The 17514-nt window shown below is 39.8% G+C and overlaps 1 protein-coding gene across 6 annotated transcripts in view; it reads left to right on the forward strand.

Annotated features, from left to right (window-relative positions):
- Nucleotides 1-17514, forward strand: part of LOC136864144 (serine/threonine-protein phosphatase 4 regulatory subunit 1) — a 1196145-nt gene that overhangs the window by 1008308 nt on the left and 170323 nt on the right. For 5 of the 6 annotated variants that reach the window (XM_068226182.1, XM_068226183.1, XM_067140780.2 and 2 more), the window contains one exon: nucleotides 11412-11558. The exons of the other annotated variant lie outside the window; for it this stretch is intronic. In XM_068226182.1, coding sequence (XP_068082283.1) covers nucleotides 11412-11558 — 147 coding nt within the window. The remainder of the gene's footprint in view (nucleotides 1-11411; nucleotides 11559-17514) is intronic. 6 annotated transcript variants of the gene reach the window in all.

Consider the following 17514-nt stretch of genomic DNA (forward strand, 5'->3'; position numbering starts at 1 on the left):
ACACACTACACTACACAACCAACACTACCAATAACCTAAATGAAATTTCCAAATTAAAAACGTTGACTGATAGTCCAATGCTTGGCTGAATGAATGTGCAGCATGTCTTTTAAAGCGTATACATTTCTTGCCGTATATTTTTAAATTATGAAAGAAAAATTTAGCATTCTGATTGGCCAAAGTGCTTGTCAGTACTACAAGGCCACCTGGTCCACTGTCGGCCGTGCATTGTTTGGTATGGCATCCCCTCGATGTAGTCTACATAATTGAGCAGTCAGTCATGAACTCGTGGTTTGTCAAGTGTATTTCATGTTGAATACACAAATACTCATCATTATATTACAGTTCCAATTTCCCAAGTGTGCTTTACAAGCGCTCACCATTTCTTTCTTTCAGACTAGAGTTTTTATTCCTCTACGTCTTCCCATTTCGCATTTTGGCTTACTAATGGTCTTTTCCCTCTCACTTCTTTATCACAAACATTGTCCACCTAATTTACTGTTATGAAAACCTTAAGTGTTGTACCTGTACTAGGTGATAGAAATTGCTTATTTAGGGCAGTTTCATACTGATTATATGAAAACAAACAATACCATAGTGAGCTGCGTTTGCACAAAGTTGCAAAAATTGTTGCTGACTGGGATAATTATAAGGATTTTATTATTGGTGATCAGTCTTATCGCCTTCTTGTCAAAAACCTATGCGAGTATGAAAGTCTCGTGTATCTGGACGGTGAATATGTACAAACTCTGTTCTTCATAAGTTGAATTGTACGCGATGCGAAGCGAACTACGTGCGCCAAACAGGACACCGTTTTTCTCTCATTACCAAGAGCATACAAATGCCAAAAAACACAGTAGATTTTCAGCCATGAGTATCCATATGTTGGATTACAATCATTCTTTTTCATCTATGTAGCAGGACTTACCCATTCCATAAAGCTAATAAAAGGCATTTTTTAAAATATCTATGAGAACATTTTCATCAATATTGATCAAAGAAACAATGCAAATGTGCCGTGACTCTACCGGCAGGACGACCCAAAGGAGAACGGGCCAGGGATGTGGATTAATAAACGTAAGGACCAACCCAGAGGTATAATGTCAAGACAAAGTCTCGAACAGCTTGACTAGAACATTTATTTAACACACAATTAAGAACAAGCATATTCGGAAGCGCTTGGGAGCTAACATGGTTAAAAGGAGGGTTTTGACCCGTTTCCATCATTCGTCTTAAGTAAAACAGAAAGGTAATCCTCTCCTCTTACTAGAGGTCTAACATGAACATAACTATTCGACTTGGTACCATGTAAACTTCAAACTTCAAACATATCACTACTAGGCTGCTACGTATACACAGTTCACCAGCTACCTCGTCTAAAGTGAACATCAAGTTAACATCCCTTTCGGGTACCTTGGCTCCTTCCTTGATTACAAACTAATATCGATAACGTAGGCTCTAGTGGCCACCGATAGCTTATGATACAAGAAATACAGAAATTAAGGGCTATAACACTTCAAGTTCATTACTCAATAATACCTCGGCACCAAGCCTTCTGTAATCAGTTTGTTGTTGCTTGCTTGTTGTTTAAAGGGGCCTAACATCGAGGTCATCGGCCCTGTAATCAGTTTACATCCTAAAGTCGCCAGATACATGGCTTAACATATCCGTATCATAGTTCCTAGTTCCTCCCATCATCCTACCAACATATAGAAAACCTGAAGAACTTACCTCCCATGCCCCCCCTCACGGTCCTTGGTTCGATGAAGAGAGGCGCTCTGCTCCAAGTGCAGCAGGCGAGTAATTCTGTCCACCGCCCGGCGAGCCACACAGGCTCGCTGGGAGGGAAAGGACTTACGACCAACGTCAGCACGCCCCCTCTCTCGGAGAAGCCAGGAGGGGGTAAGCGCACGCGAGGGGGCATGGCAGAAGATTGACATACGAAGAGAAAGGCGAGAACAGAGGGACACCCCAGGATGGAACGAATTCCTTGCCCATGGAGATAAGTGAGGAACAGGGAGAGAACACATTTATTACATCATCTCAATGGCCAAGATAGACAGAAACACGCACAATTAATTACAATAAATTTCAATGAGCTCACTAAGAGCGCCGCACATATATCAAGTTCTTTAAGGCGGGCGGAGATAAAACTAACGGTTCAGCAAATATTAACTTAAATGAAATTACCCCTCAGTATTCTTTTTGAGATCATAACTGAATTCTTCATTAAAACTACCATAATCAGCACACGTAGTTATTCTGCTTCTTCCCCCCTTTCAATTTCCCCTGATCCCCTTACCCTTGCCTCTGCTCATACGCTTGCTACTCCTGACAGAAGACTGGCTATCTGTAGTATTACACATGGCCACGTACAGTTCGGGGGGGGGGGGGGGGGTGAGAGAGAGAGATATGAAGGAGTAAGTACTCGGACGCTTCTAACTTTATTCAATACTCGAATTGATTTACTTGTTCAGCTTATTCTAAAGTTGTTTCTTTATCTTTTCTTTTTAAACTTCTTATTCTAAATTTTCTCCATAATACATGGAGTCAAAACACCTATCCGGTGACTCAACCTGCATTTTGAGGAAGTTTAACCGAAATATTGGAACATTAGAACAGTCACTCAGCCAAATGTTGGACTATCAGTAAACATTTTTTATTGGACATTTTAACTACAAATACACTTTTTTCTTACTTTAGTAGGCCTGTTTAAGTGTATGTTTGTGCATTTAATGGAGTCATGTATAATTCTAGAAATTTTGGATGTGTTATTAATAGAGACGAAACATGTACCTTTCCTTTAAAAAAAAAAAAAAAGGGGGGGGGGGGGGGAATATAGATTTTTTTTAAAGTATTGTAAAGGTGGAGTGTACTCAAACACTCTTAAAACTTGCTCAAATTGACAATATGGATTAAGTATGAAGTTCATTTCTTGTGTTGTTAAGTGAGTCTTATGATATAAATTTCATGATTACCCATATTGATGATTTCTTAATATAGTTGCGACTTCGCTGTTAGTTCCTTCGATGTTGGCTCTTCCTATCAGGTAAAAAACTTAACTAACAAGTTAAGAATCTCCATCTTCTAACCACTTTAATAATCTTTGATTATTCTTACTTAAAAAACATTAATATATTTAAAACAGTACACGTTTTTTTAAACATCTTCAGCTGTGTTCATAGTTCAAGATTAAAATACACACAAAGTGCAAGTTTCCCACGAAATTAACAACACGTTGTTAAGAACGTCTTATCCTAATCATGGAAAAGGCTTTCTATCATTGTGAAGCAGAATTCGCCATGCATTGGGTTGTTCACCCACTAATAGGAAATGTGAACTAGTTTTAGACCATTCTGGCACAGGTTAATTTTACCCTACTGATGACTGGTCATTGCAATTGCTGAGATGCCAACTATTATGGATTATCCATAATTATTGCGGATTTCTCCTCATGATTATGACATTATGGTCAAAGGAGAAATTATTACAATATAGCAACATTGTCACAAATAAAATAATTTCTACGGGAAAAAAGAAAGGAAGGAAAAATTGATCATTTCACTTATTACTGCTCAGCTCACCTCATTTCAGTGCTTGTGAGTTGGCAATGATATTTCGATTGTCACTTCTTTTTGCTTCCCATAAGCATTGTGAATTTCATTTGTGAATGAAGAAGCTCTACCCTGCTCGTCTCCACTATAAAATGTAATGTTGCATTATTGCAGTATTTGTGTACCTGACAGTAACTCTCCCACAGAAAGAGTTTTCATTGTTAATAGAAAAAAAAAACCAGAAGGACATCAGGCCTACATTAAGCACATCTACACTATAATTGCTTATTGTTCAGAAGTCGAAAATACTGTCACGGGGGAAAGGATGTTTCAAGAAAACCCATACTGGAAAGCAGCTGCTGGGTGCGAAACAAACTACAAAATATTTTAGGACAGAATTGACTGGTAATATGTAAATTGTATTGCATAATATGATATACTTTAAAATAGACTGCTGTCGGGAAAGGCAAAGGTGGTGTCATTATCCAGATGGGAGGAGGATGCTTTGTATTTGACTCAAAATTTTTTTGAGGGTGGGAGGGATTACTGAAAATCCAGTTCAAAGGTTGGCGCCTCTGCAATAGTAATCCTGCTCAGTACCAGAGGAACCACAGGTTTGGATATTTGGTATACATACTTGGTCGAGCGGTTGGTGGTGCAAAGCTACCATCCGTGGAGCTAAGCATGAATGCCTCTAAGGCGGAATCATTTGTAATCAATGTTGACAACGCTATCTCTAGGGAATCCCGTGAGTCGAAAGGCTCCAAACAGTGTGACATAACAAGACACGTCTCGTCAGTGGGGCGCGCCGTACAGTCTCTGTGACTTTGCCAAATAGAGGCGTGGTGCAATGCAAATCAGTGTGGAAAAGAATAAGACACTGATATTGACACTAGAGGAGAAAGAAATTATAAAATTAAAGGGACAGAACCTTGAAATTATGGAGAGCTTGAAGTACTTGAGATGCTAAGTGATGCAGAATACGAGGCTCATCATCAGTAAAAGGATTTGACAGGAAGTGTATTCTGCGACAGTGTGAGGAATCTGGTTTGGAGGAAAGAAGTACCAATGAAGTGTATAGATGTGATGTATAAGATGTACTACTGCCCAATACCTAATGATATTTTGAAGATGTATGATAGGAAAGACAAGGAAGGCCAGAGTGAGAAACGAGGACATCAGGAAGGAAATTGGAATGCAAAGTCTTTAACGAGAGAATGGCGAGGGATAAAATTAGATGGTTTTGTAGGAGGGAAGGATGTTTAAGCGGCTAATGGAGACCGGGAGGGTAAGAGGGAGGTGGTAGTGGTGATTATTTTTTGAAGAGGAAGTACAACTAGACAACCATCCTTGAAGGTAAGAGGGAGATCCCGACTAAGGTGGTTGAAATTGATCAAGAATAGTGTAATTAGAAGAAACCTGGATTGGAACACAGTTAAGGAGTAACAGTGGTGGTTGGGTAGAGGAGGATTGAAAGGTGCCATAAACATCCCGACCCTGTGGGAGCTGGATAAGGGAATTGGATGATGACGATGATGATGAGTAGCAACTAGAATGTACTTGTTTTCTGTGGATTCTTTTTCTGATGCTAGTTTTCCTGAAATTTTGAATTTGTTGGGAAGTTATAGCTGCTCATCATTAGTTGCACTATTGCACAATTGACTGGATGCACGCAAAATCGGGCTAACCATCATTTTTCCAAATTGGAGGAAGTTTCTCACCGATGGACAAAAATAATTTTTTGGAGGATAAAATTAACATATTTTTTGTTTGGTAGTGTTAAAATAAAGCTGCTTCTTTCAGATGAAAACAAAAATATGTTAATTTTATCCTCCAAACTTTTTTTTTTTCCCCATCAGTGAGGAACTTTCTCCATTTTAAGAAAATGATAGTTTACCCGCTTTTGCGTGCATTCATTCAATTCTACGTCACCAAGGCTGTGACCGGCAAGTTTTCTGGTACCACTGCAGTATATAGAGGGACTTATGGATAATGATAAAATTCAGAAGGTATATTCAATTCAGTTTTCATGAACTCAAGAGCTTTTTTAGATTTATAACCGAGATTCTTCAGTCTGTTAAAACTAATTCAGGATAAAATAAATTTAGAAAATACTAGGAAATGATACTATTAATTAAAACAGAATGGTATGTTTTGTTCTTAAAACAACACTGTCAGATTCTTTCAAATCACACATTTTTATTATTATTATTATTATCATCATTATTATTATTATTATCATCATCTATTGATGAATATTATTAAGTGTAAAAACATTTACGTTAAAACTTTTTATACACTCTTCTAATAATTGTTGAAACTTTAGAACATGTCTAAATGAAGTAGGTGCTCTTGTGCTTCCCGTCTTCTCTTTCGTCCACTTAGGAGTGCAATGTTGTGTAATGCTCCCGTCATTGATGTTACACAGCTGGTTTGCTTAGGGGTAATTTTCTGTTCTATCATACTGCGGTGATGTCATTGACTTTTACAGTACTGTACTTACAGTTTGTTGGGTTTTATCATGCTCTAGTGATATTGTATTCTGCGGAATTGTATTTGTAGTCTGTTATTATTATTGCTATTATGATTTATTTATTATTCAGTAGTCAGCCAATTAGGGATCACGATAAGTTTCATTACTCAGTCTAGCGTTTATTCAATTTTCATTTGACCCTGTAGGTTTTCAGGAACTTGACGTGTCGAGCACGGCTTTCAACCGACTACTTTGCACCAGTTGTCTACTTCTCATCTCGGAAGGTCCCAAAAGTCATGATGCTTGTTCTTGAAAGGTCTGATTTGTGCATATCTTCTAAGCATTGGTCCATTTCTTCGAGGTCTTTCGTGACGTTAACGCACCAGTAGTCGTGTTACTGTATTACTGTGTTCATCATCATCATCATCATCATCATCATCATCATTTCCCTTTATCCAGCTGTAGCCGGGTAGGGGCAAATATGGTTCCTCTCCACTTTCTTCGGTCTTTCCACCACTCCTCCTCCAACACTGTGTCCCAGTCCAGGTTTCTTTCTATAATGCTGCGTTGGATGGTATCCTTCCATCTCAATCGTGGTCGTCCACGGCCTCTCCTTCCTTGGATTTGCATTTCCATCACCTTTTTTGGCATTCTTTCGTCGCTCATTCGCTTTATGTGCCCAAACCATCTTAGTCGGCTCTTCTCTATTCTATCATTCATTTTTTCCACTCCAATTTCTTCCCGGATTTTCTCGTTCCTTATTTTGTCTTGTCTACTCTTCTGTATCATACTCCTCAAGAATTTCATTTCGGCTGCCTGTATTCGACTCTCATCCTTCTTTGTCATTGTCCAAGTTTCTGCTCCGTAAGTTGTTATGGGTACGTAATACATCTTGTACATAGTATCCTTTGCTTCCATTGGCACATCTTTGTCCCATAACATATTTCTTACACTATGATAGAAACAACTTCCAGCTTGAATCCTTTTACTAATCTCAGCATCCAGTCGAGCATTCTCCATTAATTCACTCCCCAGGTATTTAAACGTTTCCACTACTTCCAGGGGCTTGTCTGCAAGTCTAATCTGACCTTTCCCTTCTTTCTCCCCTCTCGTCATAACAAGAGTTTTACTCTTTTCTACACTTATTTTCAATCCACATTCTTCAATCTTCCCATTCACCACATTCAACTGTTCTTGAACCTTCCTGTCGTCTTCTCCCCAAATCACAATATCATCTGCAAATAACATCATGTTCATTTCTCTTCCTCTATATGCTGCTTTTGCTGTTCTCATGATGTCATCCATTACTATTGTAAACAGGATTGGTGATAGAACACTTCCCTGTCTCAGCCCACTAGTTATTTTGAACCAACTTGTCCTGCCAACTTGTGTTTGCACGCAACTACAACATTCCTTATACAATGCCATGATCATTTTTATTAATCCCTGTCCAATTCCTTTTTGCACCAGACTGTCCCAAACTTTCGTCCTAGGGACACTGTCATATGCCTTTTCAATATCAATGAATGTCATCACCATATCATTCCCGTACTCCCAATGCTTTTCCATTAGTTGTCTCATAATGAAAATGGGCTCTATTGTTGATCTTCCACTTCTGAAACCAAACTGATTTTCCTGTATCTGCTTCTCAACCCTCAACCTTATTCTACTTTCCAGTATTCTTTCCATTATCTTAGCAACATGGGATATTAGAGTAATTCCCCTGTAGTTCTTCAAAACTTTCTTATCACCTTTCTTGAAAATTGGGATGATTATTCCTTTTTGCCAATCGTCAGGGACCTCCTTATTCTCCCAGACATTCCTGAGAACCCGATATGTCCACTGCAGGCCTACAGCTCCAGCTGCCTTTATCATCTCCACTGAAATTTCATCTATTCCAGCAGCTTTTCCATTCTTCATCTTTCTTACTGCCATTTCAATTTCATTCATTGTAATTTCTTTATCCATTTCTTCGTCAACTAATTGTCTTTCCTGGTCGTCCATTGAATGACTGTCATCCGTTCTTATGTTCAGCAGCTTCTGAAAATACTCTCTCCATCTATTTCTTATTTCTTCCGGCTTTGTTAAAATTATGCCACCTTCATCCTTCACAAATCTGGTGTTTACTTGATCTCTCTTTTTGTTTCTTAAGATACCATACAGTAATTTCTTGCTGCCCTGCGTATCATCTCTCAATTTCTGTGTGAATAAGGCCCAGCTTTTCCTCTTTTCTTCCTCCACTACTTTCTTGGCCAAATTCTTTGCCTCCACATATTTTCTTCTACTTTCTTCAGTCTTAGATGTTTTCCATGCCTTCCATGCCATTTTCTTTTCCTTCACTTTAATCTTTACCCTATCATTCCACCAGTGTGTTTCTTTGTCTTTCACATTTCCTGATGTTCTACCACACACCTTTTCTGCACATCCAACTAGTGCTTCCTTAAATCTTTTCCATTCCTCTTCAACATTCCCCACCTCTGTCCTGGGTACCAAGGGTATTATTTCCCTTTGAAATTCTTCTTGTACGCTTTTCTCCTTCAACTTCCATACTTTAATTCTTTTCTCTCTTCTTAATTGGGGTTTTTCAATCTTTCCAACTTTCAATTTTCCTATCACAACTCTATGATCTCCACCAAAGGCTTCTTCAGGCATGGCTGTTACATCTACAAGGTTCTTCCGGTGTTCTTTCTCTACGATTATATAATCAATCATGGTCTTTGTTCGTCTGTCTCCCCAGCCATACCTTGTAATCTTCTGACTGTTCTTCTTCCTAAACCAGGTGTTTCCAACAATCATTTGATTCCTCATGCAAAAATCCACCAACAACTCGCCTTCTGGATTTACATTTCCATATCCAAAGGGCCCTACAACATCTTCCTTTCCTTGTCTTTCCACTCCAACTTGTGCATTTAGATCTCCCATCAATAGTACTTCCTTATCTTCTATCTGTCTCTCCACTTCCTCTAAGAAGTCCTCTAGATGTTCATCTATGCAACCCGTTTGTGGGGCATACAACTGAAATAGATCTTTCACGCCATTTTCAAACTGGAGTCTCATCATCATCATCCTATCGCTGACGTACTTTGTATATTCCAGATATTCTTGGATTTCTCTTCTAAGTATGATGGCCACTCCATTTTTTGCTTCAGGTCCTCCGCTGTAATACAGCCTGTATCCTTCTCTCAGAGGGATCTCCCCTGTACCTCTCTTCTTGGTCTCGCACAGTCCAAGTATGGCTATATCTTTTTCTATCATGAAGTCCACCAGTTCTTCTGTCTTTCCCGTCAGTGTCAGTACGTTAATTGTTGCAATTTTGATGTAGTTTGGTGCTGGTTGCCCATTTTTCACAGTTCCCCCAGCACCTGAAGAGCTGCGCGTCGCTTTTAGCAGGGGACGCCCTAACCTTTTCCGAGGCACCATATTTGCTTTGTCCATATAGGCTATTGTTACGATGGGCTCGCCACACCCAAAGGCATTTTATACCTACTGCCAGGTTCAAAATTAGGCCGCCCCTAACATGGAGACAGACGCCTTTCGTAGCCGCTCCTCTGGAGTACAGACGCTACGGGTATGCCCCTTCCGCCATCTCCGCCGTATTACTGTGTTATCTTCTATTATTTTACGTTATTTTATCTGGATATTGATGAACTCTTTAATTTAGGCTTAATTAAGAAAGTGTCAATAAGATTATGAAATTTGGTGTCTTGGCTAATTCCTTCTTTTATTTCCATCATCTAAGGATATTTGATTATGTATTTGATTACTGATTCTATGTTTAATTTCCAATGCAATTTAGCTGTATGAAATTGGTATGTATGAAGTTTGATTACCTTGATATACCGTGAAGTTTGATTACAACAACCGGGCGAGTTGGCCGTGCGCGTAGAGGCGCGCGGCTGTGAGCTTGCATCCGGGAGATAGTAGGTTCGAATCCCACTATCGGCAGCCCTGAAAATGGTTTTCCGTGGTTTCCCATTTTCACACCAGGCAAATGCTGGGGCTGTACCTTAGTTAAGGCCACGGCCGCTTCCTTCCAACTCCTAGGCCTTTCCTATCCCATCGTCGCCATAAGACCTATCTGTGTCGGTGCGACGTAAAGCCCCTAGCAAAAAAAAAACCTACAACAGGATCTGCCAGGATATTGATAAAATAACATCCATAACTTTAGCAGCTAAGCACTGTATAATAATGCAGCAATGGAACTTTTAAGAACAGAGGAGGTATCAAAATGTAGAACTGCATTCAAAACGATTTATGTATTAAAGTTACATGTGAACTTATGAGAACCTCAAATGAGTCGTCCAGTTGCAAAACCCATTATGTGCAGACAAACAAATTTTTCAGGAAGCGCAAAAAACTGTCATTTGTTATGCAACAAAGATAGGAGGTTGAAATTTTGTAATTAAACAGGAAGCATTCATCTTCGTCATACTGCAGAATCTCCACAAAATTTAACTAATAACTAATAGAAATCATAACGAGTTTTGCAGCAGTTTTGTGGGGATAAAAGATATGTGCAGCAGTATATGGAATAGTGTGTGCAGATTTATGGTGAAAGTGTTTGATTAGCTACCTCTGAAAGTATTACACTATGAAAATAGCATGAATGGAAATAATTTTAAGATTAGGATATAATCTTTTGATATCTAATTCCCGCTCTTTGATTTAATGATTACATGAAGAAATCATCACTCATTCAAAACGTTTTATTTCTTTAAAATTTTGTACAGTTATATTAACAATCCGTTATTGTCCTCAACAAAATCTCCCGCATCAGTGTCGTAGTCTGGCATTTCACTGTTTAAATTTTGCAGCTGGTCAAACAGTGCTTTGTAGAACGTGAGGCCATCGTTCCTTATCCACTCTTTCCCGTAATGTTTGGTCATCAATGCGTGCAGGTCGTTGAGCTTTTCTTTCTTAGGAGGAACCCCTTCCTCCACTGGTACTGGCATAATAGTAGAAAAGGGTTTCCCATGCTTCAGTATGCATTTTTCTTCTACCACAATCGCTGTTATAGTTTACTCCACCTCTTATCACATAGTTGCCTGATTTTGTTCGTGTAAGTATGATCCTCTTACAGGGTTCTGGGACATAACGAGCTTTAATGCATAACAAACGCTGGACATAACGACTTTTGCAGCAGTTCCGTTATTTGTCACCTTTAAACGTATGGATTAAATGGCGTTTGCTCACACATTACATTACTGGATTGTGTATTTTTATGAGCTGCATACAATGGCAGTTATAACTCATTTTGAGAAAAAAATTAACATAGCGGGTTTTGCAACTGGACGACTCAAACGCAGTAGTTCAGTTTGTCTTTCTCTCTATTTTTATCATCTTCAGCCCTTGCCATACAATATGAAATAATAATTTGTTTACAGGTTCGCAAAACAACGCAAGCGGCACTTCTGGTATTGATGGAACAGGGGCTAATCGATAAGAATGCTGTGGAAGAGAAGGTGTGCCCTGTTATTCTGAGTTTGACTCAGGTAGATGGCCCAGTGGAGTTCCACACTGGAGCAGTTGCTGTAAGTTGTGATAGATTGATTAATATTCCTTAATACCTTAAGAGCCTTTCAGATTGTTCACTATTTCTGACATCTGACCTCATTTAGGGCTTTATCAGGTTAATTAGAGAAGCATAAGCATGATCAAGAAATTTGATTTGTAGGCCTTATTACTTCCTTATACACTAAGGGTAAATGGAAATTGCAGCACCACAAAGGAGAGGGATGTTTTTGTCAGTTTTGGAGATGTAGAACGGTGCCAGCTAGGTACATAAATGATACCAGCTTCAGGACAATCAAATTGTGCAAATGGCCCTCCCCACCTGATTGCTCACAGACAAACCGGATACTGTACATGAAGCCCAATAGAATGTAGTCAACATGTAATGTGTGAGTTGCAGTGGTGTGAGAATCTTGCCTTGCCGATGGGTACGAGCAAGATATTGGCAGGTGTCATTGGTTGAGGGGGCCTGTATAACTGGCCTGCATGAGAGTTGGTTACATTGTGTCATGCTGATGTCACGTGGAGGGCTCTTGTCGGCAGCTCTTGTGATGAATGATTAAGGAACTGTCTTAAAGTATAGGTCTACATTGCTCTACACAGAGTATTATATCAGTTTCCTTATTTTGTCGATTATTGTGTTAAACATGAAGAATTCTAAATATGGATTGTGAGAATGGCTGTGCAGTTATTTTCCAGGCGCACGGCTCTGGCAGTGTGGTACAAGGATGTTGAAAGCAACTTCATTGAGCTAGTCAGCGACACCTTCGACGTGTTGAATTCCAGGGCGCCTAAATATGAAAAGACTTCCGTTAGAAGGGGATATGGCTTAAACTCAATGAGTCAGGAAAATACTCTGAAGAACTTTCTGGATGTGGTTACACAAGTGACAGTTAGGAAAAGGAAAACTTTACTTCATTTCAGAAGGGGTTCGTAATTTATATAAACTCTCTCTTGGGACTTTTTGAAGACATGGACGATGCAAGAATGTCTTATATTTTAACTGTCAGATTAATCCAAGTATGCTCGGACAATTTTTTTTCATTTATCCTTGGCTTAGGACATTTTTATAGCAGAATTTCTTAATCCGTTTAACCTCCAAGGTTGGTTATTCCCTCGGACTCGGCGATGGATCCCACCTCTACCGCCTCAAGGACAGTGTCCTGGAGCCTGAGACTTTGGGTCAGTAGATACAACTGGCAAAGAGGACCAGTACTTCGCCCAGGTGACCTCACCTGGTATGCTGAACAGGGGTCAAAAACATGATGAAAATAAAATATGACGTGATGATCATTATAAAAGTTCCTGTGCGGGAGGCCTTTTTGTTGTAAGTTCCCCCGTTGCTCATTGATGCAGTTCAAATGTATCTGTACACTGTTGAATCTCAATTATTGTATTATGTCAGAGGCTAACATTATGTGAGATGCTAGTGAAGTTGAACTGTCCGATTTATAATGTTACTTGGCCCGCCTGACATTCCCGTGTTTGCTGACTGCGGAATACATCTCTTGACTCTCAACATGGATCAAACGTGAGATATATAGTCTTTCATTGAGCGCATAGTATTAATATTCATTTAACATTCGTGATGTCAAACAGGCTTTTTAAAAAAAATATAATTTGCTTTACATTACACCGATACAGATACGACTTACGGTGATGATGGGATGGTAGGAAAGGCCTAGGAGTGGGAAGGAAGTGGCTCTGGCCTTAATTAACGTACAGTGTGAAAATTGAAAACCATCTTCAGGGCTGTGCGCCCCTAACCATACAGCCAACTTGCCTGGTTCAAATATTTTTTTTTTGTAGTCAGTTCTACTATGTATATTTCGTAGATGGTTCAGTTTTCTGTATTTAGTTATGAGGATGAAAATGGGGTGCCTGTTGGACAATTCCTTTCACTTTTGCCAAGTTGGGGGCACAGATTTGAAAATCTATGCAAAGCAGTGATGACAGTTTTGGTTGAAAATTCTGTTGACATTGCTAACTACAGAGGCCAGTCTTTCGATAATGGAAGTATTTTTTTGGGAGTATATTTAGGTTTACAGGCCTGCACTAAAGCAAAAAGGACTGCAAGTGCATTATGTATGCCATGCTGAGCACATTCATTGAATTTAGTCAGCACAAGCTGTTGTCAGGAAGGATGTTCCTTTATTAGTCCAGTGCAAAATATTTACAACTTCTTGTCTGTCTTGCGAACCATTTTCCTCTTTCGTAGAACTAGGAAATAAACATTTAAAAAGTTATTGAAAAAACATAACAATGCCAATCTTGATGGATGTTAACTGTGAGAAACCACCTGTGCAAAATGAGGCCTCAGGATGTTTTGAATCAATTTATTCAACTAAGGGCAGTATCCATGTTAATGTTTGTAAGGATATACAAGGGCAGATTCAGAAAATAAGTTGCACTTCTCACTTATGGCCATTTATTACACCACCTATACAACAGCAACACGACTATAACGACGTACACTGTAATGTCACTTTTCCTCATAGTTTCCAAGAGACTCCAAACATTTCTGTGAATGCACAACCAACTTGTCGATGCCGGGTGCATAGAAATTTCCTCCAGCGTTCTGCGACCACTCGGAGACAGCGGCCTTCACCTCCTCATCGGTCTGGAAATGTCGACCACTGAGCTCCGTTTTGAGCTTACCGAACAGTTGAAAGTCACATGGCGCTAGGTCGGGACTGTAGGGTGGATGTTGCCAGACCTCACACTTGAAACGCTGCAGCAGTTCTCTCGTTTAGCAGGCCTTTTGAGGTGTTGCGTTATCGTGCAACAAAATCACACCGGCGCTCAATTTCCCCCAGCGCTTCTCTTTAATTGCTTTACGCAACCGGTGTAATGTTTGACAGCATGAATTCCACGTGCAGCAAACCCTCCATGTCAAAGAACACTGTCGCCATAACCTTACCGGCTGAAGGTTGAACCTTGGCCTTCTTTCGTTGTGGTGATGAGGGGTGCACCCATTCCATTGACGTTCGCTTTGTTTCGGGGGTGAAGTGGTGGACCCATGTTTCGTCGCCTGTGACGATTCGCTGCAGAAAGCCGTTGCCGTCTGCGGCATAGCGTTGCAAAAATGCCAGGGAGGATTGGAAATGTCCCTTGTGCTCATCGGTGAGAAGACGTGGGACCCATCTTCGACACAGCTTACGATATCCAAGGTCCTCGTGAACAATGGTGAGCACACGACCATACGACATGTTCAGCTGCTTTACATGTTATAAACCTCATTTTAGGTCCGTATTGAAAATTTAACAGTTCAACAATGATAAAGGTGTTTTAATTTATTCCACCTATTCAATACTTATATAAGTATATAGTATATATAAGTATTGAATAGGTGGAATAAATTAAAGTATATAGTATATATAAGTATTGAATAGGTGGAATAAATTAAAACACCTTTATCATTGTTGAAATGTTCAGCTGCGTCGCGATTCTCTCAGTTTAATGCGCCAGTTCTGTCTAATGATCGCATTCACACTGTTGACCTTTGCACGGGTCCTGGACGTTGCGGGCCTGCCTTCGCGATGGTTGTCCGTGATATCCGTGCGTCCGGCTTCGAATTGCTGACACCACTTTACGATACCTTGCCGGGAAATGACCCGCTCCCCATACACAGCAATAATTTCATAATGAATGTCCATGCAATTCTTCCTTTTGGCCCATAGGAATCGGATTGTCGCATTACCCTCATATTTGGAGTGAACGTCCAGTTGACGCGCCATTGCATTTGGCCGCTATTCACACAATACTAGACAAGACACCACAGCGACCTGCCTAACAGACGTGTGGGCAGTGTCTGTCCCTTTCTCCGCTGTGCCCACGTTTGCGACACACAGCACGCTGCTGCGGCACGTTAGTGCAGCTAACCTTTTGATCCACCTACATACTTCAGAAATTTAATTGTGGAAATGTGAAATCGCAAAATCTCAATATAAAAATAGTGCTTGGTATTCTGTAATATGGATTATACACTGCGTTGGAAAGGAGTCTCTGCAACAAGCAGTCCATATGTGGCCTGTCTGAGCACAGAGTTTGGGTGGCAGCAATGTCTGCTCAGGGCCAGATGCGAGCGAACAGCTCGAGAAAATGTGCAACACAGTGAATCAAGAGATTAAATGCATATAGATCCTGTAAAAACTTACTACACACAAATAGACTGTTAACAAAACCCATAACAAAGCAACTCGAAAAGGCATGAATTGTTAGCCTAATGATTGTTGTACACTTACCAGGTTCCCAGCAGATGTTGAAATTTTTAGCACGAAATTCCAAGCATAGGATAATGTATCTGCACTTATTATCCAAACCACGATGTTTCACTATGCTCAGAGTTCACAAAATTCGTTGTGGTTACTTTTAATTCTTGCAGGACTTGGCACCATCCCAGAAAAAAGGCAGGAGGTGACAAATTGGGAATGCATGGTGGCTAGAGCCCTCTTGAAATTATTCGTACCGAGCTCGATAGCTGCAGTCGCTTAAGTGCGGCCAGTATCCAGTATTCGGGAGATAGTAGGTTCGAACCCCACTGTCGGCAGCCCTGAAAATGGTTTTCCGTGGTTTCCCATTTTCACACCAGGCAAATGCTGGGGCTGTACCTTAATTAAGGCCATGGCCGCTTCCTTCCCACTCCTAGCCCTTCCCTGTCCCATCGTCGCCATAAGACCTATCTGTGTCGGTGCGATGTAAAGCAACTAGCAAAAAAAAAAAAAAAAAAAGAAAAGAAATTATTCGTTCCGTGATTATATCACTAAAAAGTGCATGGAATGATTGGTGGCTTGAGCTGCGGCTTAATCTTCTTAGAAGAGTGAGCCCCTAATTTGTTTCATTCAGTTCTGCAATGAACGGGTGCAAGAGTTCATTACAGTAATCTTCTAAATCTACTGTGCTGTTAAAAAGTATTGGTCCTATAATTCATGAATGTAAGAATGCTAATCACATGCCTTTTTTTGAGAATGAAATTGTGTTTCACGAATTGCATGTGAATTTTCAAACCTCCAGTGTCGGGTATTTTGACTTTTTATGTAACCAGTTAAATGAAACCAACCTTCATTGGTAAAAAAAGTGTTCTGTTTAATACGTCCTTTCTTAGATGATTATAACAAACTGCCAAATCCTCTGGCAATAAAAAACTCCTCCTCTCTGTATACATCAACTTCAACTCTTGAAAGACAGAACTAAAAAATTAATATGGAGAAAGATTTAGCTTTTCTTGCTGTTCTGTGCACTATGAGGACAGATACGCCAGTCTGCTGTGCCAATTTCCACATGGATTTAGATGACCTTTTATGGAGCCTGTCAGAAATACATGAAAGTTCCTCTTCCATTCTTTCTTTATTCGTATGAGAAGTACAAACTTTACATACCGGTACAGATATTAAAAAAAAAAAAAAAAAAACATGATATCTACATTCCTACTATACAAATATACAGGTCTATTATACAAACTCTCACAGATAAAGCAACAATTCAAGAACTAGATGATTCTTGCCCAGTATTGGGCGACGTCAGTAGCGTTGGGGGAGGCTGCAATCAAGTCTTTCATAGTGTACATTGATGGACAAAACACACTGACATAGATGTTGGATCGTCTGCTGCTCTCCGCAATCACAAAGTGATGAATTATTGAAGAAACCCCACTTCTCTAAATTTACTTTTGTTCTGCCGAATTCTGTATGGAGTCTGTCCACTTCTCCTGGTGTCCACATGGAAGACTTTCTTTTGACTCTATCCAGTTGGAAAGGTGGTTGATTCTTTCTTTACACATTTTGACAATAGCATTCTCTGCTTTCCCCTCAAGGTTAACTGATGTGCAGAGAAAACTTTTTTCCTAGATTTTAGCCTCTGTGTGGCTGGGTGGTATCCATAGATAGGACATGTTGACGATTGTTGCTACATGCACATGGTAGTTGTGTAAATAAATAAAAAAATAAGCTGATTACTATATTCCGATAATTTGTAGCC

The sequence above is a fragment of the Anabrus simplex genome, chromosome 2 (genome assembly GCF_040414725.1).
Source record: "Anabrus simplex isolate iqAnaSimp1 chromosome 2, ASM4041472v1, whole genome shotgun sequence".
In the NCBI taxonomy this organism is placed as follows: Eukaryota; Metazoa; Arthropoda; class Insecta; order Orthoptera; family Tettigoniidae; genus Anabrus; species Anabrus simplex.